At 49.3% G+C, this 23,795-nt stretch overlaps 1 protein-coding gene across 1 annotated transcript in view; it reads left to right on the top strand.

The window, feature by feature from the left end:
* Window positions 1–21,074, top strand: part of LRP4 (LDL receptor related protein 4) — a 53,949-nt gene extending 32,875 nt beyond the window's left edge. Inside the window, 18 exon segments of the mRNA XM_068988050.1 lie at window positions 247–436; window positions 521–652; window positions 1,565–1,705; window positions 2,056–2,142; window positions 2,249–2,420; window positions 3,305–3,467; window positions 3,579–3,804; window positions 4,182–4,485; window positions 6,169–6,387; window positions 6,532–6,666; window positions 7,685–7,793; window positions 9,519–9,663; window positions 9,939–10,052; window positions 10,879–11,014; window positions 15,221–15,288; window positions 16,120–16,207; window positions 17,809–17,950; window positions 20,619–21,074. Coding sequence (XP_068844151.1) covers window positions 247–436; window positions 521–652; window positions 1,565–1,705; window positions 2,056–2,142; window positions 2,249–2,420; window positions 3,305–3,467; window positions 3,579–3,804; window positions 4,182–4,485; window positions 6,169–6,387; window positions 6,532–6,666; window positions 7,685–7,793; window positions 9,519–9,663; window positions 9,939–10,052; window positions 10,879–11,014; window positions 15,221–15,288; window positions 16,120–16,207; window positions 17,809–17,950; window positions 20,619–20,951 — 2,904 coding nt within the window. The 3' untranslated portion in view covers window positions 20,952–21,074.
* The last annotated feature ends 2,721 nt before the right edge of the window (window positions 21,075–23,795 follow it).

The raw sequence follows: 23,795 nt of genomic DNA, 5'->3' as shown, positions 1-23,795 counted from the left end.
TAAGTCACTTGTAGAGATTCTTTGAGATGATGTAAATAATATATGATCCGTTAACATCATCACACAACCCTTGGAGCCAGGCACTGTCATGATGCTCTCACAGATTGGTAGACCAAGGCTCGAGAGATAGAACCAGCTCTAGCTCAAGGTCACACAGCAGGGGGTACCGGCAGAGTGCGCCCTTGACGCCTGCTCTGTACCGTCAGACCTGCTTGGGGCATGACGTAAGCGCGGGGGCCCTGGCAGGTGCTGATCGGAAGCCAGCTGCCCCACCCATTTGGGCTGACCCTCTATGAGGAGCGTATCTACTGGACAGACTGGCAGACCAAGAGCATCCAGAGTGCCGACCGGCTGACGGGGCTGGACCGGGAGACCCTGCAGGAGAACCTGGAGAACCTGATGGACATCCACGTCTTCCACCGCCGACGGCCCCCAGGTGACCAGCCCTTGGCCCACACGGGCTTCTCCTTGGCTTCCCTCTGCCACGGTCCTTCTCGTTGACTCCCTCCTCCCCACCTAGTGTCTACACCATGCGCTATGGAGAATGGCGGCTGCAGCCATCTGTGTCTTCGGTCCCCAAATCCAAGTGGCTTCAGTTGTACCTGCCCCACAGGCATTAATGTGATGCCTGATGGCAAGACCTGTTCACCAGGTAGGTCTAGGCATCACAGACCTGGCTAGAGCCTCTCTGGGACAGAGGCAGTGACTCTCTACCTTCCTTGCAAGTGGACTCTAATGTGGTCTGAGGGACCTAAGCTTCTAAAGGCCTAGGGGCAAGATAAAGCCTTTTTTTTAAAAAAAGAAGAGATACAAGGGAACAGGCAGGCAGGATTAGAAGCAGGGTCCAACTGGGTCTCATGGCATCTTCATGCACATTAGAAAAAGATGCTCCTTTCTTTTTTATTTTCCTCTGTTGGGAAATTGTTATAATATACTGATTCGGTTGGACTAAATCACTTTAGTTCCATCTGCCCCAAACTGGTATGATAAATACTAGAACATGTGATAAATTACAAGGTAATGGTACCTCCTTTGGAAATGGCACTTGCGTCAGTAGGGCACGACCAGCACAACCTTCATGATAATCTGAATTGAAAGGTCTCAGAAGCAGGAGCTGGCTGCCCAAATGTTGGAAGCTGATGTTTCTCCCTAGGGGATGCTGCATGGTAGGCTACATTTGAACCCGAACTTCCTAGGGAATTTGAGTGAGGAAGGAGCTCTGAATTGTCCCAGGCTGTGGGCAAAGCCCTCTTTCACTTTACATGAAGTTTTTTAAACTTCACAGAGATTCACTTTTGTGATACTAATACAGAACTGTGTCTATGAATCAGACCCAATGCTAAGGGTTTTTCTGTATTGATCTTTTATCCCTACAGCCCCCCTGTCATTGTCCCCATTTTACAGATGATGAAACTGAGTCTTAAACAATTTAAATAATGTGCTCAGGATCACACAACTAGAAACTAATGGAGACAGAAAGCATGAACTTCAGCTTGCCTTACTCCAGATCCTCTCATGGCCATGCTGGGATGACTCCTCTTTCCTTCTCTCTGCACCTGGGCAGGCATGAACAGTTTCCTCATCTTCGCCAGGAGGATAGACATCCGCATGGTCTCCTTGGACATCCCTTATTTTGCCGACGTGGTGGTGCCCATCAACATGACCATGAAGAACACCATTGCCGTTGGGGTGGACCCCCAGGAAGGTCTGCGTGATTCTCCTTGCTCTCCTGGCCCCTAGAGCAATGGCTGCCTCTGTTCGCTGCCCCCTTTGCCTCCTGCTAACAGCTTAGGGGCCTCCCGTTCCCTCTGGCACAACCCCTGCCCACCTCTGTAGCACTTTTTCTTTCGTTATGAGGGTTGGGGGCCACATTCTTCATCTCTGCCAAGGGCTATCCTGTTATAAATATTTCTGTATTTCTCTTGAGTTCCTCTCCTTGGGGACATAGGGCTCTCTGGCGTGCCCAGGCGTCTCAGAACACGAGTCAGCTGTGTGTGTTCCTTTGGAGGCGGGGAGGGGTGAAGGTCCGGGCTGAGCCACGCCTTCCCTTTCCAGGAAAAGTGTACTGGTCAGACAGCACGCTGCACAGGATCAGCCGTGCCCGTCTGGATGGCTCGCAGCATGAGGACCTCATCACCACAGGTGGGCCTTGCTCCCAGCCTTGGGCCCGCCTGTCTGGCTACAGAGCTGGGGAGAGAGCCCATCTGTCTTAAGACAGGAACCAGTGTGCTCTGTCGACTTCCTGCAGGGCTGCAGACCACAGATGGGCTCGCGGTGGATGCCATCGGCCGGAAAGTGTACTGGACAGATACCGGAACCAACCGGATCGAAGTGGGCAACCTGGACGGGTCCATGCGGAAGGTGTTGGTGTGGCAGAACCTTGACAGCCCGCGCGCCATCGTACTGTACCATGAGATGGGGTGAGAGCGGCTCCGGGGCCCTGGGCGGCAGGATGAGCACGCCCGCCTCGCAGGAGCACCGAGACTGACATCCCGGGGGCACTTCCTCTCGCGTGTGATGTCCTTCAGGGTGGCAATGTAGCCTAGAGGTTCCAAGCGTGAACCCTGGAATCAGAAATCCAGAATTCAATTTTTTTCACCATTTATTAGCTGCGTCTGTCACTTTGGTTCAATATTTAACCTCCCTGGTCCCCAAATGGCGACACACTCCAATCTTCTTGCCTGGAGAATCCCATGATCAGAGGAGTCTGGCTTCTGCAGCCCATAGGGGCCAAAGAGTCAGACGTGACAGATGCGACTTAGCACACACGTGTGGTCCTCAAATTCCTTACCTGTAACGTGGAGGTGATAATGAAAATGCATGCCTTGTGGACCTTGTAAGGATTAAGTGAGATAACGCATGGAAAGTACTTAAAATTTTTTTTTAATTTTTAAAATATTTTAATTATTTTTTAAAAAATATTTCTTTGGCTGTGCAGGGTCTTAATTATGGCATGTGGGATCTAGTTCCCTGACCAGGGATTGAAGCTAGACCCCCTGCATTGTGAACACGAGTCTTAGCCACTGGACCACCGGGAAAGTCCTGAAAGTCCTGTTTTTTTAATCGTGAAAAACATAACAGTAAATTTACCATCTTAGCCATGTTCAAGCATACAGTTCAGTAGTGTTAGCACTTTCACATTATTGCGAAACAGGTCTCCAGAACTTTTTCGTCTGGCAAATCTGAAACTCTGTAGTCATTAAACAACTCCTGTTTGTGCGTGTAAATGCTTTCCACGGTGTTTGGCGTATTGTGAGTGTAGAGGAGCTGTGGGAGGAACCAGCTATTACCGTTTCTTGCCCAGGTTCATGTACTGGACGGACTGGGGGGAGCATGCCAAGCTGGAGCGGTCTGGGATGGACGGCTCCGACCGCACCGTGCTCATCAACAGCAACCTCGGGTGGCCCAACGGACTGACTGTGGACAAGGCCAGCTCCCAGCTGCTCTGGGCTGATGCCCACACCGAGGTGGGGGTCCTGCTCTTGCGCAGAGCCTGGGAGTATAGGAGGGCCGCGGGATCTCTGCTGAGGGCTCCCAGCCTCCTAACAGCCACCCGGTACCCTCTCCCTCCTCCACAGCGAATTGAGGCTGCGGATCTGAACGGTGCCAATCGGCACACATTGGTATCACCTGTGCAGCACCCGTATGGCCTCACCCTGCTCGACGCCTATATCTACTGGACTGACTGGCAGACCCGTAGCATCCACCGTGCCGACAAGGGGACTGGCAGCAACGTCATCCTGGTGAGGTCCAACCTGCCAGGCCTCATGGACATCCAGGCTGTGGACCGGTCACAGCCCCTGGGTGAGAAGACCCCGAGGGCTGTGAGCCAGAGGCCTCTGACTTTCTGGGGCCTTCTCAGCATCAGAGATCTATCCAGAGCAGAGAGATGCCTTTATAACCAGAGGGACAGGGACCTGCCTAAGCCCCTTCTCCAGGATCAGGCTGTGTTCCCTCTGGGTACGACGGGTACTTCATACTCCCACGGCAGCGTGCTGTCCCCTTTAAAGGACTCTTGGAGACACCCCTGCTCCTTCCGGCTCATCCCTGCTGGGCACCACATCCTGTTATGCAGAACAGTAGACCGCCAGGGACTAGCAAACCCGTGCCTTGGTTAAGATTCAGACCGTATTCCGGGCCGGGTGTCAAAACTTGCCCCGTTCTCTCTCTTTCGTCACCAGGTGTGAACAAGTGCGGACCCAGGAATGGTGGCTGCTCTCACCTGTGCTTGCCCCGGCCCTCGGGCTTTTCCTGTGCCTGCCCCACCGGCATCCAGCTGAAGGGAGATGGGAAGACCTGCGACCCCGCTCCTGAGACGTACCTGCTCTTCTCCAGCCGCGGCTCCATCCGGCGTATCTCCCTGGACACCAGCGACCACACGGATGTGCATGTACCGGTCCCGGAGCTCAACAATGTCATCTCCCTGGACTACGACAGCGTGGATGGCAAGGTCTATTACACGGATGTGTTCCTGGACGTTATCAGGTATGAGTGTCCCCGAAAACCTCCAGAGGACACAGACCTGCTTCCCGTCTCTGATGGCTGAGGTCATGGTCTGGGGTCACCTCTAAACGGACTGACTGATTTGGCAACTTGGATAGGGAGTTCTGACCTGGATTTGTTCGCTTTGCAGTGTTATCCCAGAAGAGTTTCAAACTTTTTTGTTTGTTTGCTTGTTTGAAGATTCTGATGTGCTTTCACAGTGATAAAAGAATCCGCCTGCCAGTGCAGGAGACTCAAGAGACCTGGGTCTGATCCCTGGGTTGGGAAGGTCCCTTGGAGGAGGAAATGGCAACCCACTCCAGTATGCTTGCCTGGGAAATTCCACGGACAGAGGAGCCTGGCGGGCTACAGTCCATGGGGTCGCACAGAGTTGGACATGACTGAGTGCACACGCACGGCCTATCTTGCGTTTCGTGAATTTATATTTTTGGTCGCACCGTGCAGCTTGCGGGATTCCCTGACCAGGGATCAAACCCACGCTGCCTGCACTGGAAACAGTGTCGCACCCACTGGACCCCCAGGGAATTTCCCTATTTAAAGAGGACTAGAAGTCCAGTATGTAAAACCCACAGATAAAGTCAGGCTAGGGATCTGGAGCCTTCTACCCCTACTTCTGGACCCTACAGGAGTTCCACGGATCCTCTAAGACTCACTGATTAGTTGGCCACATCGCCAAACTGAGTGTATTGTAATACAGAAATACCAGCCAAATGAAAGCTTTATGATGGTTTGTGAGGTTGTGATTGTTTTTGTTTTTTAAATATTTTTTGTTTTATTTAAATTTTTTATTCTTTCAATTTTTCACCCAACACAACCAAGGAATGTGGTACCCTGTGTTCATGTATGTTCACGTACATTCATGTACGTTCACGTACCATTAGAGGGGTTTGCCGTGGCAGAGATTCTCACGTGGAAGAACAGGAGCATTCCCTTTTTTCTCCCTGAGGGGTGTATTAGAATCTCGTCCTGAGAGCTGGTGGGCATGTAGAGTTTAGAGAAGGCCCCCCATGTGTTGGTGGCATGCCCCTTCCCCCATCCTGGGTTGAATTCCCTGCTATATTATAAAAAATGCACAGGTAGATTTTGAAAATCTTCCCTTTCTTCTGATCACCACCTAGCCATCCTTGTCTCCTCCTGAAGGTGTATGGGGCTTATTAACCTGTCTTCTGGCAAGACATGGGCCCAAATGCCACCTACTTAGAGCAGGAAACACTGTCCTCCCAATACTTCATTCATTAGATCTGCAAGTATTTTGAATACCTACTGTGCTAGACATGGAGGAGGGTACTTACAAATGGGCTTCCCAGGTGGCTCTAGTGGTAAAGAACCCTCCTGCCAACCCAGGTTAGACTTAAGAGATGTGGGTTTGCTCCCTGGGTCAGGAAGATCCCCTGGAGGAGAGCATGGCGACCCACTCCAGTATTCTTGCCTGGAGAATCCCAAAGACAGAGGAGCCTGGCGGGCTACAATCCACAGGGTCGCAGAGAGTCGGACACGACTGAAGCTGCTTAGCATGCGCACATGCATGCATGTACTTATAAATACATGGTCCCCGCCCCTTGGAGCTTACAGTGTAGTGGGAATCCAACTCTGGGAATGTGGATTAAAGGGGTATCAGCCTATTGCTGATCTGATCAGTCATCTAACCCTGGGCTGCTCCTCAAGGCGAGCAGATCTGAATGGCAGCAACATGGAGACGGTGATCGGGCGTGGGCTGAAGACCACTGATGGGCTGGCAGTGGACTGGGTGGCCCGGAATCTGTATTGGACAGATACGGGCCGAAATACCATCGAAGCATCGAGGCTGGACGGTTCCTGCCGCAAAGTGCTGATCAACAACAGCCTGGATGAGCCTCGGGCCATCGCTGTTTTCCCCAGGAAGGGGTAAGTTTTTGGCCAGCAGGAAAGAGACCCAGGGGAGAAGGGCCTGGGGAGGAGGCGCTTGAATATGCCTCTTTCTAAATGGTATTCTCTCGACCTCTGGGTGCCATCTTCCCATGCCTTGCTGATGGCACCATCATGTCCCAGGTACCTCTTCTGGACAGACTGGGGCCACATTGCCAAGATCGAACGGGCAAACTTGGATGGCTCTGAGCGGAAGGTCCTCATCAACACAGACCTGGGTTGGCCCAATGGACTTACCCTGGACTATGATACGCGCAGGTGGGAATCCTGTCCCAGATAGCATCCTGGAAATCAGGTGGGCAGAGGAGTAGTGAAAAAAAAAACTGACTCGGAGAATGGGACTCACCCTCCTTGATGGGGGTGAAAGCTCCTTGGTGGGTAGGGCAGAACAAGCAGCGAGAAGGAATGAAGTAACGTGTTCTTGGAACAGGAGTCGCTGAACCCAGCATTCAGCCCTCAAGTGGGCTTTGTTTATCTGGTTTACATGTTTTTATTTTTTAATTTATTTTGTTGTTGTTGTTGTTCAGTTGCTGTCATGTCCGACTCTTTGCAGCCCCATGGACTGCAGCACATCAGGCTTCCCTGTCCTTCACTATCTCCCAGAGTTTGCTCAAACCCATGTCCACTGAGTCGATGATGCCGTCCAACCATCTCCTCCTCTGCCCTCCCCTTCTCCTCCTGCCCTCAATCTTTCCCGACATCAGGGTCTTTTCCACTGATTCAACTGCTCTCATCAGGTGGCCAAAGTACTGGAGCTTCAGCATCAGTCCTTCCTGAATAATGAATATTCAGGACTGATTTCCTTTAGGATGAACTGGTTTGATCTCCTTGCAGTCCAAGGGGCTCTTAAGAGTCTTCTCCAACACCACAGTTCAAAAGCATCAATTCTTTGGTGCTCAGCTTTCTTTATAGTCCAATTCTCACATCCATACTTTACTGGAGAAATCATAGCTTTGACTAGATAGACCTTTTTCAGCCAAGTGATGTCTCTGTAGGAGTCAAAGGGTGATTGAATTGCTGCAGATGAGACGGGGTGCTGGCTCCACTGAGGTCACTTGATTTCTACCCCTCTCCAGAACCGCCCTGGCCTCCCCACTTATGAGTCACCATCCCAATTCCACTCTTCAGCTTAGGGACTCCCAGTGACCCCCTCATCAGGTCACCACGACTGCTCACCACACCCGCCAGCTCAGCTCAGGAGGGGACAGCCGGCTCCCTGAGGGCAGGGCTGGGTCCCTGGCTCGTGTCTTCAGTGGCTACCTTTTCTCCTTTGCAGGATCTACTGGGTGGATGCCCACCTGGATCGGATTGAGAGTGCTGATCTCAACGGGAAGCTCCGACAGGTCCTGGTCAGCCACGTGTCTCACCCCTTTGCTCTCACGCAGGTACTGACTCGGAGAACGGGACTCACGCTCCTTGCTGGGGGGGGCGGGGGGGGGAGGGTATTTCCTCGGGGCTCTGTGTCTGCTCCAGATGCTGCTGAACAGGTGTGCTTCGGAAGCCCATTTTGGGAGTGATTCTTGTACACGGAAGTCTTGCCGCCCTGCGCCCTGCTGCTCCCGCTTGCCCACATTCTAGCATTCAGAGGGGTGGCTCTCCCACAGCTGTGTACAGAGTCAGCCGTGGCACTTGTGAAAATGCACATTCCTGGGCACCGGATATAAAGAATCTGCCTCCTAAGGGTCTGGCTGGGAATATTCATTTTAACAAGTTCCTCAGTTGATCCCAGTGCCGTGGTCCCAGCAACCAAACTCAGGCAGCTCACTTAACAGCCAGACAGTGGAGTGGCTGAGAGCCAGCGTTTTGAGGCAACGAGGCAGTCAGTAAGTTTATTGGGTGAGTGCCTCCAACGAGCCAGCTTTGTGGGTTCAAGTTCTGCCTGTGTCATGAAGTGACTGGGCAACGTGGACAAGATAGTGAACTCTCTAAGCTTCACTTACCTATAAAAGTAATGAGTTTAATAATAGTGTTGTCTTGAAGTCGTGTCTGACTCTTTGTGACCCCATGAACTGTAGCCTGCCAGGCTCTTCTGTCCATGGAATTCTCCAGGCAAGAATCCTGGAGTGGGTAGCCATTCCCTCCTCCAGGGCATCTTCTCAACCCAGGGATGGAACCCGGGTCTCCCGCATTGCAGGCGGATTCTTTACTATCTGAGCCACCAGGGAAGCCTGAAATATACACAAAGCATTAACACAGTACCTGCCACTCAATGTGTGTTATTTCTGATCATTTTCATTAGTATTGGCTGACATTATTTTTTAAGAGTTCTAACCTTGTAAAACAATTCAAGGAAGGGAAAAGGTAGGGGCCAAAACAGGGATGCTCAATTATTCAAAAATCTTTGTCCTTTTTTTGAAAAAACATCCACTCTATCTATATTCTGCATTATATCCTACCAGCCAAAAGATTTTCTCTGACTTCACTTAATGATAGGCTTTCCTCCCTGGTACTCTACATGTAAAACTACAGGATTATACTGAGTTTAGTTTTCTAGTCTACAGGTTTCCCTGGGGTTTCTGATGTATACCCTAGGGATGGGAGGGGAACCGCCTACACTGTCCTTCCTCCCCTGGTTGAGAATCTCAAGATCACTGAATTAGAGGGCAGCTGCCTGCAGAGGTAACCAGGGAACTTGGGCCAGGGCTGTGAGTGAAGGGCCTGTGAGAACAGGGACCCAGAAGGACCCCCCACCTCCACAATTTACTCCTGTTTGCTAGGTACAGGAACTCAGTTATTCACTGAGCCACTGGGTTGACTGACTGAGGACTGCAGGTTAGTGCTGGAAATTGAGAGATGAATGAAGCACATTCTTGTCCTTGAAGGGCTTAATCTGGCAGGACAGACAGACATGTAAACAAATGACCATAGAATGTCAAAACCCGCGTGTAGAAGGGAGGACACAGCTCAGAACAGCATGGAGAGAAGGGTGAATTCTCTGTGGACTGGGGGAGATCTCCTGGGTAATGCCATATGTGGGGATGCATACGAGTTGACCCGGATATATGAAGAAGAGGGCACCCGGGCAGCGGGAATGAATGGGCCGAGGCACGGAAGCTGTCGTGGGGTCTGCCTATTAATAGTTACCCTTTTGGGGTCCCCCTGCTGAGTAGCAGGATAGGTGGATCTACTGGACAGACTGGCAGACCAAGTCCATCCAGCGTGTGGACAAGTACTCTGGCCGGAATAAGGAGACGGTGTTGGCGAATGTGGAGGGACTCATGGATATCATCGTGGTCTCCCCTCAGCGGCAGACAGGTGGGCTCCCGGTCCTGAGGCTGCTTCCGTACCACTGGTGGGGTTTGTTGATCACCCCAAGGACTGTTAATAACCAAGACGGTCGGAGCCACTGGAGAGCCATGGGTTCACATCTGAAGCTCTTAGGCCTTTTCGGCCCCCTGTTGTTATACCCCTCCTTCCTGCCCCACCGTCCCTGGGAGTCAAGGAGCCCTGAATCTCCTCCATTTGGAGAAGCGTCAAACTGGGAGACTTGATTCTGCACCAAGCCAGACCTTCATCTGCTTTGCTCCCAGGGACCAACGCCTGTGGCGTGAACAACGGCGGCTGCACCCACCTCTGCTTTGCCAGAACCTCGGACTTTGTGTGTGCCTGTCCTGATGAGCCCGACGGCCGGCCCTGCTCCCTCGGTGAGTTGGACTGATGGGCCCCCCTGCAACAGCAGAGCCCTTGCAAGGGCAGGGGTCAGCACCTTTTGCCCTCTGGCTGAGACTGTCCCTCAGGGGATCTTACAGCCGAGCGACTAGGAGCAATGAGCTTGAGGTTTGGAAAGGCACAGAGCGGGTTTGTCTGGCTTCTGGCACGAACGTATGTACGTGTGTACGTAGCTGTGCTGGGTCTTCCTGGTGTCACGTGGGGACTTCTCTAGCTGCGGCGCACTGGCTTCTTGTTGTGGCACGTGGGCTTCGGGCTCTGGAGCACGTGGCTTAGTATTACCGTGCACGGGCTTTCTCTAGCTGCGGCGCACTGGCTTCTTGTTGTGGCACGTGGGCTTCGGGCTCTGGAGCACGTGGCTTAGTATTACCGTGCACGGGCTTTCTCTAGTTGGGGCGCATGGGCTCAGTTGCCCTGCAACATGTAGGATCTTAGCTCCCCGACCAGGCATCCAACCCACATCCCCTGCAATGGAAGGCAGGTTCTTAGCCACTGGACCACCAGGGAAGTCCCTGGCTTCTGGCATTTACTAGAATGGAAATCAGCTCTCTTGAGTCCCTGATCCCTGCTGTAACCTGTGCATGACTCTCTTTCTTCCTGCCCTTTGTGGGCCAGCTAGCCTATCCAGAGCTGTTAATATTGGAAACCAAATCCTTTTTAGTAAGAAGGACATCTAACGGGCGTGCCTAGGATGAGAGCAGCTAAAAGATGGCTCCGTCAGGTTCTCCAGATGCTACTCTTGGACCACAGGTAGATATTTGGGGCTCCAGTGGTCCACTCCAGCCCTTATTTTCTCTCCAGTACCTGGCCTGGTGCCCCCAGCTCCCCGGGCTACCAGTATGAGTGAAAGGAGCCCCGTGCTACCTAACACGTTACCGACTACCCTGCGTTCTTCTACCACCCGGACCCGTACATCTCTGGAGGAGGTGGAAGGGAGGTAAGTGCATTTAGTATGGGCCTGAGGGCTCTCTGATCCAAATCTCATCGCCTGCCAGCAGACCACCATAGTCTCAGCTTGATAATTCTGGCAGATGGGAAATGGATTACATCATTATCCACTAGTCCCTGCTGCTTGGAACTGGAGATGATATTTAGTCTTGTAGATTGTTGCAAGTGATTTTTTTTTTTTATAGCTCTGGAAGCAAGAAGCTTCAAGAGCAGCTTTAGAGAGAAATCATTCAGGAAGAGTTTCCACCTGGCATTCCTCCTTCTTCCTTTCTTTCTGTGATTTCTGCTCTGGCAGAACAGGTTTAGCACATGGTCTTATCCTACATTTTACTTAGAAGCCACCAAGTCATAGTGGTCTCTGGGCTGGGGCTTTTTAATTTGAGACATTCCCACATATATGATGGCCTTAGCTTATAATGACCTGTAACACTAAAACAGGCATGTATGTGCACACACGTGCACACACACACACACTCCATTATTAAACAGGCAAGCATAGCCATGAACAGTTCTCAAATCAAGCATAAAACACTGTATTTCATTAAGCTGAAAGTGCTGTCAATTTAAAATGCATCCTGATTTGAGAGATTAAACTGAAAAAATAACCAATGGCAATTGTGGTATGCCATTAATTGTAAGACACAGCCCTATTTCAGAGATGTAAGAATATAGAAAAAAATGCTTATCTTAAAATTGATGAAATATGTTATATTCAATGTAGAGAAAGTCAGATAAATGTGTTTTTTTAATTTATGCTTGGCAAAAAAAAAATCTGGAAATACAGATAGGAGTAAAGAAGAAATAAGTACCCATATGCGCATATATAATTACCTTTAGTGTTTCTTGTTGTTGTTATATATGTATATTGCAAAATTATTACCACAATAAGTCTAGTTAGTTAACATCCATTACCACACATATCCAGTTTTTTTTCTTACAATGAGAACTTTTAAAATCTACTCTTTCAGCAATCCTACTACTAGGCATTATACCCTGAGGAAACCAAAATTGAAAAAGTCACATGTACGCCAGTGTCCACTGCAGCACTATTTACAAACGCTAGGAAATGGAAGCAAGCTAGATGTCCAGCTACAAATGAATGGATAAAGAAGCTGTGGTACATATATACAGTGGAATATTACTCAGCCATAAAAAGGAATGCATTTGAGTCAGTTCTAATGAGGTGGGTGAGCCTGTAGAGCCTATTATACAGAGTAAAGTAAGTCAGAAAGAGGAAAACAAATGTCGTGTATCAATGCATACATATGGAATCTAGAAAGATGGTGCTAATGAGCCCATGTGCAAGGCGGCAACAGAGATACAGACACAGAGAACAGGCCAATGGACACGGGGTGGGGTAGGGGAGAAAGGAGAGGGTGGGGCATCTGGAGAGAGTAACATGGAAACATATGCATGACCCTGTGTAAAACAGATAGCCACTGAGAATCTGCTGTGTGGCTCAGGGCACTCAAACCAGGGCTCTGTAAGAACCTAGAGGGGCGGGGTGGGGAGGGCAGAGGGAGGGAGGCTCAGGAGGGGGCAGAGGTATTCCTATGGCTGACTCCTGTTGGTGTTTGGCAGAAACCAACACAGTGCTGTAAAGCAATTATCTGTCAATTAAAAATAAGTAAATTTAATTAAACAAAATTTTAACTACTCTCTTAGCAACTTTCAAATATACAGTATTGTTAACTGTAGTCACGATGATGTATATTCCACTCCCAGGACTTATAACTGGAAGTCTGTGCCCTTTGACCATCTTTCTTCTTTTGTCTACCCCAAACCCCCCATTGCTGGCAACTACCAATCTGTATGATATTAATTCTATCTATTGATTTTTTTTCAGAGTCCATGTATAAGTGATATCTCTGTCTGACTTATTTCACTTAGCATAATGCCCTTAAGGTCCATCCATGTTATTGCAAATGGCAGAATGTCCCCCCCCCCTTTTTAATGGCTGAATAATGTTCCATTGTATCCCTATACAAACATTTTCTTTATCCATTCATCCACTGATGGACACTTTGGTGGTTTCCATGTCTTGGCTATTATAAATAATGCTACACTGAACGTGGGGTGCAGATACCTTTTTGAGATATTGATTTCATTTCCTAGTTTTACTATTTTGATGTCTATCTTCCCAGGCATTTTTCTGTTAGATCGTTTTTACTGTCATATTATTTTTAATATCAACTGTAGCTTAAAAGGTAATTAATACTTGCTTCCAATTGTGAAAACAGAAACAGAGTAATAAGCCCTAATGGGAACTCTAGACTGTTGTCCCTGAAATTAGATCAAATTTATTCTATGTGCCCCATTTTCTCTTTTTTAAATTTACTTTTAATTGGAGGATAATTGCTTTCCAACATTGTGTTGGCCTGTTTTCTCTTGTTAGAAGAGTTCATATAGAAATGTTATATGATATAAACACATACCTTTCTCACTAACTTTTAAGCACTAAAAATCATTATTAATCTGATCTTATTTGGGCTTGTTTAGAGAACTTTTGAACCTACTCAGATATTTTTTACTTGAAGACTCAGTACACCTTGGATTCAGATGCTTTTGCAAGCAGCTTTTCTCTAAGCTTTTAACTGTCAGTCCCTCAGTCTTGTTCAATTCTTTGTGATCCCATGGTCTGTAGCCTGCTGGGCTCCCCCGTCCATGGAATTTTCCAGGCAAGAATACTGGTGTGGGTTGCCATTTCCCTTTCCGGGGGCTCTAACCTTTTAGGACATACCTTTAATTGCCAGCTCAGAATGTGCCCCAAAAGAGTCACCTTGTCAGCATTTCAAGTTAGTTATCTAAGCCCTCTCTCTGGATGTCTTGCATATTCCCGTGTAAAAGAATGAAAGAGAGAAAAAACAAAAAATATATTTTTTCAGGTCTTTCCAGACTTTGTGATAATCTTTATCCAGTGAGAGGTTTGCTTGACTGGTAGCTTCTTCCCTCTCACCCTGGTAGTTTAACAAAGCCTACCATTTGATGTCTTTAGTGTTCTTTCAGCAGACTTTCAGTTCACTCCCAGACCTGCTTCTTCTTTTTAAAGAATCCTATTTAAAGAGTACATATTTTGGGAATTCCCTGGCAGTCCCGTGGTTGTGACTGTTTCACTGCCATGAGTGTGCCAAGTTGATTCAGTCATGTCCAACTGTGCAACCCGATGGACTGCAGCCCACCAGGCTCCTCTGCCCATGGGATTTTCCAGGCAAGAATACCGGAGCGGGTTGCCATTTCCTTCTCCAGGGGATCTTCCCGACCCATGGGTTGGACCCGGGTCTCTCATATCTACCTGCATTGGCAGGCAGGTTCCTTACCTCTAGTGCCACCTGGGAAGCCCCTTCACTGCCAAGGGCCTGGGTTTAATCCCTGGTTGGGGGTTCTGGGATCCTACAAGCCTTGTGGCCAAAAAACAACAACGGAATACATATTTTAAAACATTTAAACATGATATAGCATCTTAAATTTTATTTATTTATTTATTGGCCATGCTGGGTCTTCGTTGCTGAGCGGGCTTTTCTCTAGTTGTGCTGAGTGGGAGCCACTCTCCAGGTGAGGTGTGTGGGCTTCTCAACACAGTAGCTTTTGTGGCGGAGCATGGGCTCTGCCACATGTGGAACCCTCCCAGACAAGGGGTCAAACCCATGTCTCCTGCATTGGCAGGCGGATTCTTTACCACTGAGCTACCAGGGAAGCCCAGGGTTTTTTTTTTTTAACTTTTTCTTTTGTATTGGGGTATGCCATCACCGACTCAATGGACACGAGTTTGAGCCAGCTCAGGGAAATGGTGAAGGACAGGGAAGCCTGGTGTGCTCCAGTCCGTGGAGCAGCATGCAATTGAACAACAAATAGCTGATGAACGATGCTGTGACAGTTTCAGGTGCACAGCAAAGGGGCTCAGCCACACATGTACATGAATCCATTCTCCCCCAGATGCTCCTCCCATCCAGGCTGCCACATAACACTGAGCAGAGTTCCATGTAGCATCTTGAAGACTCACGTGGATTGCTCTGTATTTCCTGGTCCTGCCCTCTCCTTGCTTCTAACCTCTCCTGTCTGGTACAGTCTCCTATCTGAAAGCCCTGATCCCAGGCCTTTTGCCCGGTCCTCATAGGACTTTCCGCTTTTCCTGGAGGAAGGCAAGATCTTTGTTGAATACAGGTAGCTTTCACATTTGGTTCTCTCTGCCCCACAGGTGCTCTGAAAAGGATGCCCAGTTGGGCCTCTGCGCGCATTCCAATGAGGCCGTGCCTGCTGCTCCAGGTAAGCCCCCAGTGTCCATCTGCTTTGAAAAACAAGAGGTAAGAAATTGAAGTTGCCATTGAGATCTTGAGGAACCTTCACGGGGACACTGGGGTTGATGAACCCTTTCCTTAGACTAAACTCATAGAAAGAACAACCATAAATCGCTGCCACTTCTGGAGTGCTTTCTGTATGCCAGGCACTTATTTATTAAGCCATATCTGTGTGTGCATCGGGTTCCTGGTGGCTCAGTGGTAAAAAAAAACCTGCCTGACGAAGCAGGAGCTGCAAGTTTGACCCCTGGGTCAGGAAGACCCCCTGGGAGAAGGAAATGGCAACCCACTCCAGTATGCTTGCCTGGGAAATCTCATAGAGGAGCCTGGTGGGCTATAGTCCATGGGGTTGCAAAGAGTTGGACATGACTTAGTGACTAAACGACCAATGTATTCATGCCTGTATATGAATGTATTTGTATATACACTCTCACTTTCTATTTCCAGATGTAATACATTTATTATGTGATATTATATATTTATTATTAAATATAAATAATAAATGAGGAATTTATTATTTTCATTTAACTGATGAGAAAACTTGGGCTTAGAAGTTAAGCATCTTGCCTTAAGTCACACAGGTAGCAAGTGGTAGAACTGGGGTTAGAGATGCTGACAGAGTGATAGGTTTCTTCTCAGCCCCCTCCACCCACCCCCTGCGGCCTCTTCCCTGAGAAGGAGGCCTGTAATTGTCCTCAGATGGTGTGGGAGGTAAAAAGGAGCCTTCCATCCTCCCACCCCTCACGCCAGCTAGAAGACCATCCGTGGTCCCCACCTAGCATCCCTCTGCTCTTCCCAGGGGAAGGACTTCACGCCAGCTACGTCATCGGTGGACTCCTCAGCGTTCTGCTGATTCTGGTGGTGATTGCGGCTTTGATGCTGTACAGGTAACCTCAGCCCCACTGCAGGGGCCACATGTTCACTGAAGGGCCCCGTTAGCACATTTGGGACCCCCTTGAAGCTGACTGCTCACTGATTCAGCTGCTGACCAACCTCATTTCAAAGCTGGCTCCCTGGGCAGAGCAGCAGAAGGGAAGGGCAGATACCTGAATGTGTGCCCTTCTTCCCCAGGCACATCACAGGTCATTTCCTCATTTCATGACCCCAGCAACCCTCGGGATTTTCCTTATGGGCTAGGATCCTGAGGACACGGGGGATGTCGCCCAAGGTCACACAGTAAGAGGCAAAGCTGGCACTGATCTAGCAGCTTTGCTTTTCTGCCACCATCCCACACCACCTCAAACCACTGAAGCTGGAAGTGATTTTCTCTTCACGCAAATACAACCCTTTATGACAATGTTGGGTGATGTATCATTGCTCGGTAGGAATCCTGGGAATCCTAAATTTCAAGTTAGAATACTTTTTTATCACTCTCTCTCTCTATATATATATATATATTTCCCCTAAATGCTTTAAATGCAACTCACAGCAAAAACATCCTTCTGCTAATAACAACAGCTACAATAGTAATGGGCTTCCTTTATACCTCAGTCGGTAAAGAATCTGCCTGCAGTGCAGGAGTCCCGGTTTCGAGTCCTGGGTTGGGAATATTCCCCTGGAGAAGGAAATGGCACTCTGCTCCAGTTTACTTGCCTGGAAAATCCCATGGATAGAGGAGCCTGGCAGGCTACAGTCCATGGGGTCACAAGAGTCGGACACGACTTAGCAACTAAACCACCAGCACCACGACAGTAATAATAGTAACAGCTACCATTTAATGAATATGTCTCAACGCCACAACCACCTTATAATACAGGTATTATTGTTCCTCACTTTACAGATGAGGATCTAAAGTTCAGGAAGTTTAGATTATGTCCACCAACATCCCTAGCAGCTAATAAGTAACAGAAGTGGGATTGAAACATGGGTCTGTCTCGACACTAAAGCTTGGTGTATTCGTTTTCTATTGCTGTACAACATTAACCCCAAACTTAGCAACTTAAAGTGACAACCACTGATTACCTCACAGTTTCTGTGGGTCAGAAATCTGGGTGCGGCTTAGCTGGTGCCTCGGCCTCAGGCTGTCTCAGGCAATCCAGGTGTCAGCCAGGGTTCCAGTCTTATCTTGAGACTTGACTGCAAGAGGAAGGGCAAGGATTCCCTTCTAAGCCCAGGATTCAGTTCCTTGCAGGCTGTGGGCTGGAGGCCTCCCTTGTCAGTTCCTTGCCTTGTGGGCCTTTCCATAGAACAACTTCCAACATGGCAGCTTGCATCCCTCAGAACAAAAGCAGGAGAGAGACAGAGAAGGAGGGCAAGCCAAGAGGGAAGCCAGTTTCCTTGTCAGGAGTTTCCTCGTAACCAAATCTAGTATCCCACACTTTTCTACATTCTGTTCCACAGAAGCAAGTCAGCAGACCCAGCCCACATTCACGGGGCAGGGATTCAGAAGGTGTGAGAACCAGGAGACAGGGCCCACTGCGAGGCTGCCTGCCCAGATATCCTCCCCATACAGATCTGAACTAATTTCTCATCCCTTTTTCTTCCAAAGACACAAAAAGTCCAAGTTAACTGATCCTGGAATGGGGAACCTGACCTACAGCAACCCCTCCTACCGAACTTCCACTCAGGAAGTGAAGATCGAAGCGACCCCCAAACCGGCCATGTACAATCAACTGTGCTATAAGAAAGAGGTAAACATGAAGACTCGTATCTGAGAGTGTTTCTGGAGGGGGCGGGGGATTACGCTCCAGTCGCCTGAGCAGTAAGGCTGCAGGGAGGGGTGCTGGGTGGTCCTGCCATCTTGGGAGCGACAGTGAAGAGAAGACTGGAATGTGATTTGGGTTTCTGGAGAGGTCGGCAGCTTGTGAGGGACCAGCTTGAGGGGCCCTGGTGAGAGCAAGGTTAGAAAGCAGATTCCAGGGACGTCCCTGGTGTGGTTGGGACCTCACCTTCCGACACAGAGGGTGTGGGTTCAATCCCTGGGCAGGAAGCTAAGATCCCACATGCTTTGGGGCCAAAGACCTAAAACATAAAAACAGAAGCATTACTGCAACAAATTCAATTTAAAAAATAAAAACTTAAAAAAAAACAAAGCAAGCAAGCAGATCCCAGGAGGTTTAGGTCTGAAAGCATGTGTGTGTGCACCTCCCTGCCCAAACATGTTTTCCCAGGCTCAGATGTTCCATCCCTTCTAGAGCTGTCATTCCCCAGCAGTGAGGCTGTGCCCCTTTAGAATGACCCCAAACTCCTAGAACTCCTGGGCTCCCGCTTTCTAACCCCTGATCCAAGCTGTCGGCACCCAAGCTATAGTTGGGATTCGCTGGTGTTTTGCTATTTTTCCTTTTATCACAGAATCTAAAGGAATTTCTCTACAGTTCTGAAAGTTTATGTGCTTTTGTTCTTTTAACTCCTTTGTTGTGAAAAATTATTTGCTGAATGTTTAGGCATGAAAAATAGTCCCATTTCAATGAGGGCGTATAACCTAGGACTTTTTTTCCCTAAAATCCTGCAACCCTTCATTAGAAATTATCCTGTATGGGACTATATGAGATTCTCTCGGTCTGTCTAGCACAGTCAAAGCCAGCCCTCACACCGACAGAGCTCCTCTGCATAACTAGTACGCTCTGCATAATAATCATGTGATTTCAGGACCCACGAATTCCCCTATTAAAAAAACCTGCTACAAGCCAAAACCGAACCTGTAGGGATAGCTTGCAGATTCAAGGATGACAGACCCCCTTCTCTATTAATATCTTTTGAGAGAAAGGCTCTGGAAGCTTCTTGGGTTCCTGGCGTGTCTGATGCCCCAGAAAGGACCGCCAGTGAGGGCCCTCGGTTAGACACTAAAATCATGTGACTCTTTCTCCTGTTGTATGCTTTCTTCCTCAGCAGCTCTTTCACCCCTCTGATAGTCTTTCACCCTTTCTCTTCTGATTTCCTCTTCATTTCAGGTACCTGTTGCTGTGTGTTTGTAGAGGGAGTGGTATTCCCCATTGCTAGTGCCGTGCCACCCACCTCTTCCTGACTTACCCCCCGTGTCTCTGTGATGAAGACACTGAGTGGGCTGCGTCTTATCTACACTAATTCGGCATGGAGTGTGTGCTTGGTGACTGGGCATGTGTGTGCGTGCCTGTGGGCTCGTGTGCTGTGTCTCTCTCTGCTTGATTGAGGGAGCTCTTACTCCCAGAGGGCTGGGAGGACCACATTTTATGTTGTGTAACCATCAAAGCATCCTGCTTATTGTAGGGGCTCAATAAATATCTGTGGAATTGAATTGTTACTAAAATAAAGCAGCAGTTGCAGGGCTCTTGGCAGGAACACTATCCCAGGGACAGAAGCCAAGCCATGGCCCATTTTTCTCTTGGCAGTGGCGGCATGTGGGTTGGTATCCCCCAGAAACTAGGAGTAAGGCTGTCCTTTGAGGAATCCAAAAACGGAGAAGCCTGAGCAGAACTTAAGGCTTCCTTGGAATGATCCCTGGGTGCTTGAGAATGGCCCCAAGGCTCATGGGAGCAGAGCCAGAATAACCTCACACAAAAGCTTGTAGGTTACAGGTCCCCAGTGGATTGACACTTGGAACCCAAATGAGAGGGTTTGCTAGAGCCTTTCTGCCTTACCTTCTGAAATTTTTCTTAAGAACATTAGCAAGAAGAGAATTAAGACTAAAATAGAACATGGAGCTATGTTCAATATCTTGTAATAAACTATAGTGGAAAAGAATCTGAAAAAGAATTTTAACTGAATCACTTTGCTGTACACCAGAAACTAACACAACATTGTAAATCAACTCTACTTTAAAAACAAACAAAAAAGAATAAAATAGCACAAAAGTGGTTTAAAACCTTGAATAAGTGAATATTTAACTGCTTCCATCAATTGCTTCTGGCCAGTATCTTAGCATGCTGTCCCATTAATAAACCACATTAGTGATATGGCAATAGCTAACATGACGTAGTGCATGTTACGTGTTAGATTTTATACGTTAGGTACCTACTAATTGCATTTCCTGGATCACCTGTTTTGACGCTCACAGCCATAGGTTATGAGGTATGGGTACTGTTGCTCTAAAGAGGTGAGCCTGAGTTTGGGAGATGTTCAGTGATTCGCCCCAGGTGACGCAGCCAGTGCGTGGCTCACGCAAGGCCAGAAGCCACGGTTCTCCCGCTTCCCCGTATGATAAATGGTAATGATCATCGAAGCTGCTCCCTTCCTTTTAGGCTCAGCCTTATACATTGGCTCTGACTAAATTTCCCCGTTTTGTCTGGGAGATCTTTGCACTCTTCGCACCCACTCCTACTCCATCCACCCACTTCAGAGAGAGCTGATCAACTGACCGTGTCTCTCTGCTCTCCACCCCAGGGTGGACCTGACCATAACTACACCAAGGAGAAAGTCAAGATTGTCGAGGGCATCTGCCTCCTGGCTGGCGATGATGCCGAGTGGGATGACCTCAAGCAACTGCGCAGCTCCCGGGGGGGGCTTCTTCGGGATCACGTGTGCATGAAGACAGACACCGTGTCCATCCAGGCCAGCTCTGGCTCCCTGGACGACACGGAGACGGAGCAGCTGTTGCAGGAAGAGCAGTCCGAGTGCAGCAGCGTCCATACCGCAGCCACTCCCGAAAGACGGGGCTCCCTGCCCGACACAGGCTGGAGACACGAACGCAAGCTCTCCTCGGAGAGCCAGGTCTAAATGCCCGCGTTCCCCTCCCTGCCTCTTCCTTCTCCTTGGTGGACTCCCGGTCCTCGTGCTCGCTTACACGGCAGGGCCCTCTTCTCTGTGCTGGTCCTGCTCCTCCTCCTGCCACCCCGTTAACTGCTCCCCGAGCCCTCTGCGCGAGCTGTTTCCACCCGAGTTCGTACCTACCTGTGCACCAGAAATGATGGGGCGTCCTCAGAATTTAGACCTGGACTGTACCACGAACCTCACCTCCTGCACTCCATCCTGAGCGCCCCCCGCCCCACCCCGCCGCCCCGAAACCAGGCCTGGTAACGATTCCTCGTCGTTACAGAGCTCCACCTGCCTCCCCTGGTACCCTCAATGCCTGCCCCACCAGAGCTGATGACCCAAGACGGCACTCTCCCCATCAGAGCTGGCCTGATCGCTTCTCTGGAGAACTTGCTGACTGGGAGCTGGAACCGGGGGCTGGGGTCATGTACAGAGAGAGAGATGAAGGATAGAGGCTGAGAGGAGGAGGAGGAGTCAGCCCAGCTGGCATGGGCATCTGGGGAACCTCCGGCCTCTAGGGCATTGGCAACATGAGAAAGATTTCAAGGGTGATTGGGCCAGGTGTCCTGTCCATTGCCGGCGGTGGATATGATTCGTGCCCTGAGAGTTGTTTTTCCAGCTGCAGGCATTGAAGAGATCTATCTGGGTCTGGCTCAAGCTGTTCTTCCTCCTGCCAGAATGCCTGGAGCCTTTTCTACCTTCAGATGACTGGGGGTGGGGGTCCCTACCACAGAGCTGCTGGCTGACACGAATCCCCTCCTGCTGCCTCCAGGCTGTGAGCCGGTGGCTTGAGTAAGTGTGGGGGCCTCAGCACGGGGTCTCTGCCATATCTGAGAAGTGCTTCTTAGGCCAAACATAGCACATCTCCTGAACTTTTAATGTCCTGCCACTCTCTTCCCTCCTCATTCTCTGGGATTCTGAGCGCAGAGATCCTGGAGCAACTTCTCAAAGGAGAGCCCTTAAGTTCAACAAATGGCTGGGAAGAGCGAGACTCGAGGCCCCCAGGGCCTAAAGTGAAGGGGTCCATGAGGCTGAGCCTCCTGCATTCTCAGGTGCTCAGGGATCTAAGCGAGTGGACAGAGCCTGCAGCTGGGGGTGGTGAAGTTCCCACTCCAAGTCCTCCCAGCTAGGTGACTCCCTTTCTGTGCTGAGATGCTGTCACTGGCTTCATGCTTATTTACAGAAAAGGCATGCATGTCACACAAATGTTGGGGGAATTGAGACTTCTTACCGTCCTAAACTTCGACCTAGCTCTTCTGGGTTTGTTTTTTCAGTGCCTAATGTGCTTATTCTGATCTAGCCTTGTGGGCACCTGTGGTGAAGAGGCCTAAATAAAGATGCAAAGTGTGTGTGTCGGGGAGGCAAGGAGTAGAAAGGTAGAGAAAAACACTGAGGAGGCCCTTTCAGCCCAGGACACACCCAGACCTCTTTCACCCAGGGATGAGAAGACACAACAGGAGCTGAGGATAGATGGGGGTGCCTCGAGGGTAAGTTTCCAAATTTGAAACATGTCCTGGGGCTCCTGGCATTGAGAAATCAGCCGCCAAACATGTTGAGTGAAAAGGGAAGACCAGAGCTAACCTTTTCCTGTCGGTTCTAAGATCGCTTGAGACAGGTGCCAGGCTCTTAGCCCTGCTCAGTAGCCAGCCCCAGGTCTGGACCCTCAAAGGACAGCCAGGCCAGGCCAAACAGGCTTTCCCAGAACACAGGGTAGGAAAAGAAAGGTCCCCCTCCTGGGAGGAAAGGGGGCATTTCACATTTGACGGGGCAGTAAACGCAGGAGCATTCTGGGTCCTCGGATTCGCGGCTTGGGGATGTGGAGAGAAAGTAGCCAAACGGTATCTTCTCATGTGGAAAGGGGGGAGGACCTTATTGCACTTGGGCTGTTCAGAATGTAGAAAGGACATATTTGAAGAAATATCTATTTGAGCACTGATTTACTACGTAAAAAGCAAAATCTCTCTGTCCTAAACTAATGGAAGTGATTCTCCCACACTCACGTGTAATGGTTTTAACGTTACTCACTGGAGAGATTGGACTTTCTGGAGTTATTTAACCACTATGTTCAGTATTTTAGGACTTTATGATAATTTAATATAAATTTAGCTTTTCTTAATCACCTTGCCTGGCTTGGAGTCATGACTAGTAACTGCGCCTGCTTTGTCTGGCTGAAACATGCTGTGGAGACCTGCTTGCAGACATCACCACTAAGCCCTTTGGGGGTGTGAAGAGCGATAAAGGGTGGGAGGTTCCTGGCTGGAGGTCCAGCTCATCTTGAGAAGACAGGTGAAGACCAGAGTTCATTGGCTTCTGAAATCCTGATGTCCTCTAGAGCAGGGTGGCTGGTAGGTTTCATTGGGAGTGCCAACTCTGGTTGGTCATGGCTGCCCGAGGTTCTGTCCAGACCCGATGGAAAAGAGTGTCATGATGGTTAGTGGAGTTTTCTTTGGGCACCATACATGCCATGACATACGTTCTACTTCTGCTCTAGGTCTATGAGGGCTTCGGTGTCACAGAACTTGACTTTGCCGTGCAGGGGTGGTCACTGGCAAGACTGTTGGATGTCTTAAGGGGAAAGCACAGGGATGGGGACAAGAACGGTTGATTCCGGCCCCAGGTCTACCACTAGCTCTGTTTGATCTTGTGTTTCACAGTTACTCTGAGAATGGGTCAAAGGAACTAAAATTCCTTTTGTTTTTAAGAAGCTGTCTCTTCATAGCCCATCCATTACATCTCACGGCTAGAACAAGGCACTGGGGATCCCATTTCAGCCTCTGGACATAATACCTTTCAACAAAGACTGGGAGT

This window comes from Capricornis sumatraensis, chromosome 16, assembly GCF_032405125.1.
Source record: "Capricornis sumatraensis isolate serow.1 chromosome 16, serow.2, whole genome shotgun sequence".
NCBI lineage: Eukaryota > Metazoa > Chordata > Mammalia > Artiodactyla > Bovidae > Capricornis > Capricornis sumatraensis.
This window is presented reverse-complemented; position numbering and strand designations above follow the sequence as displayed.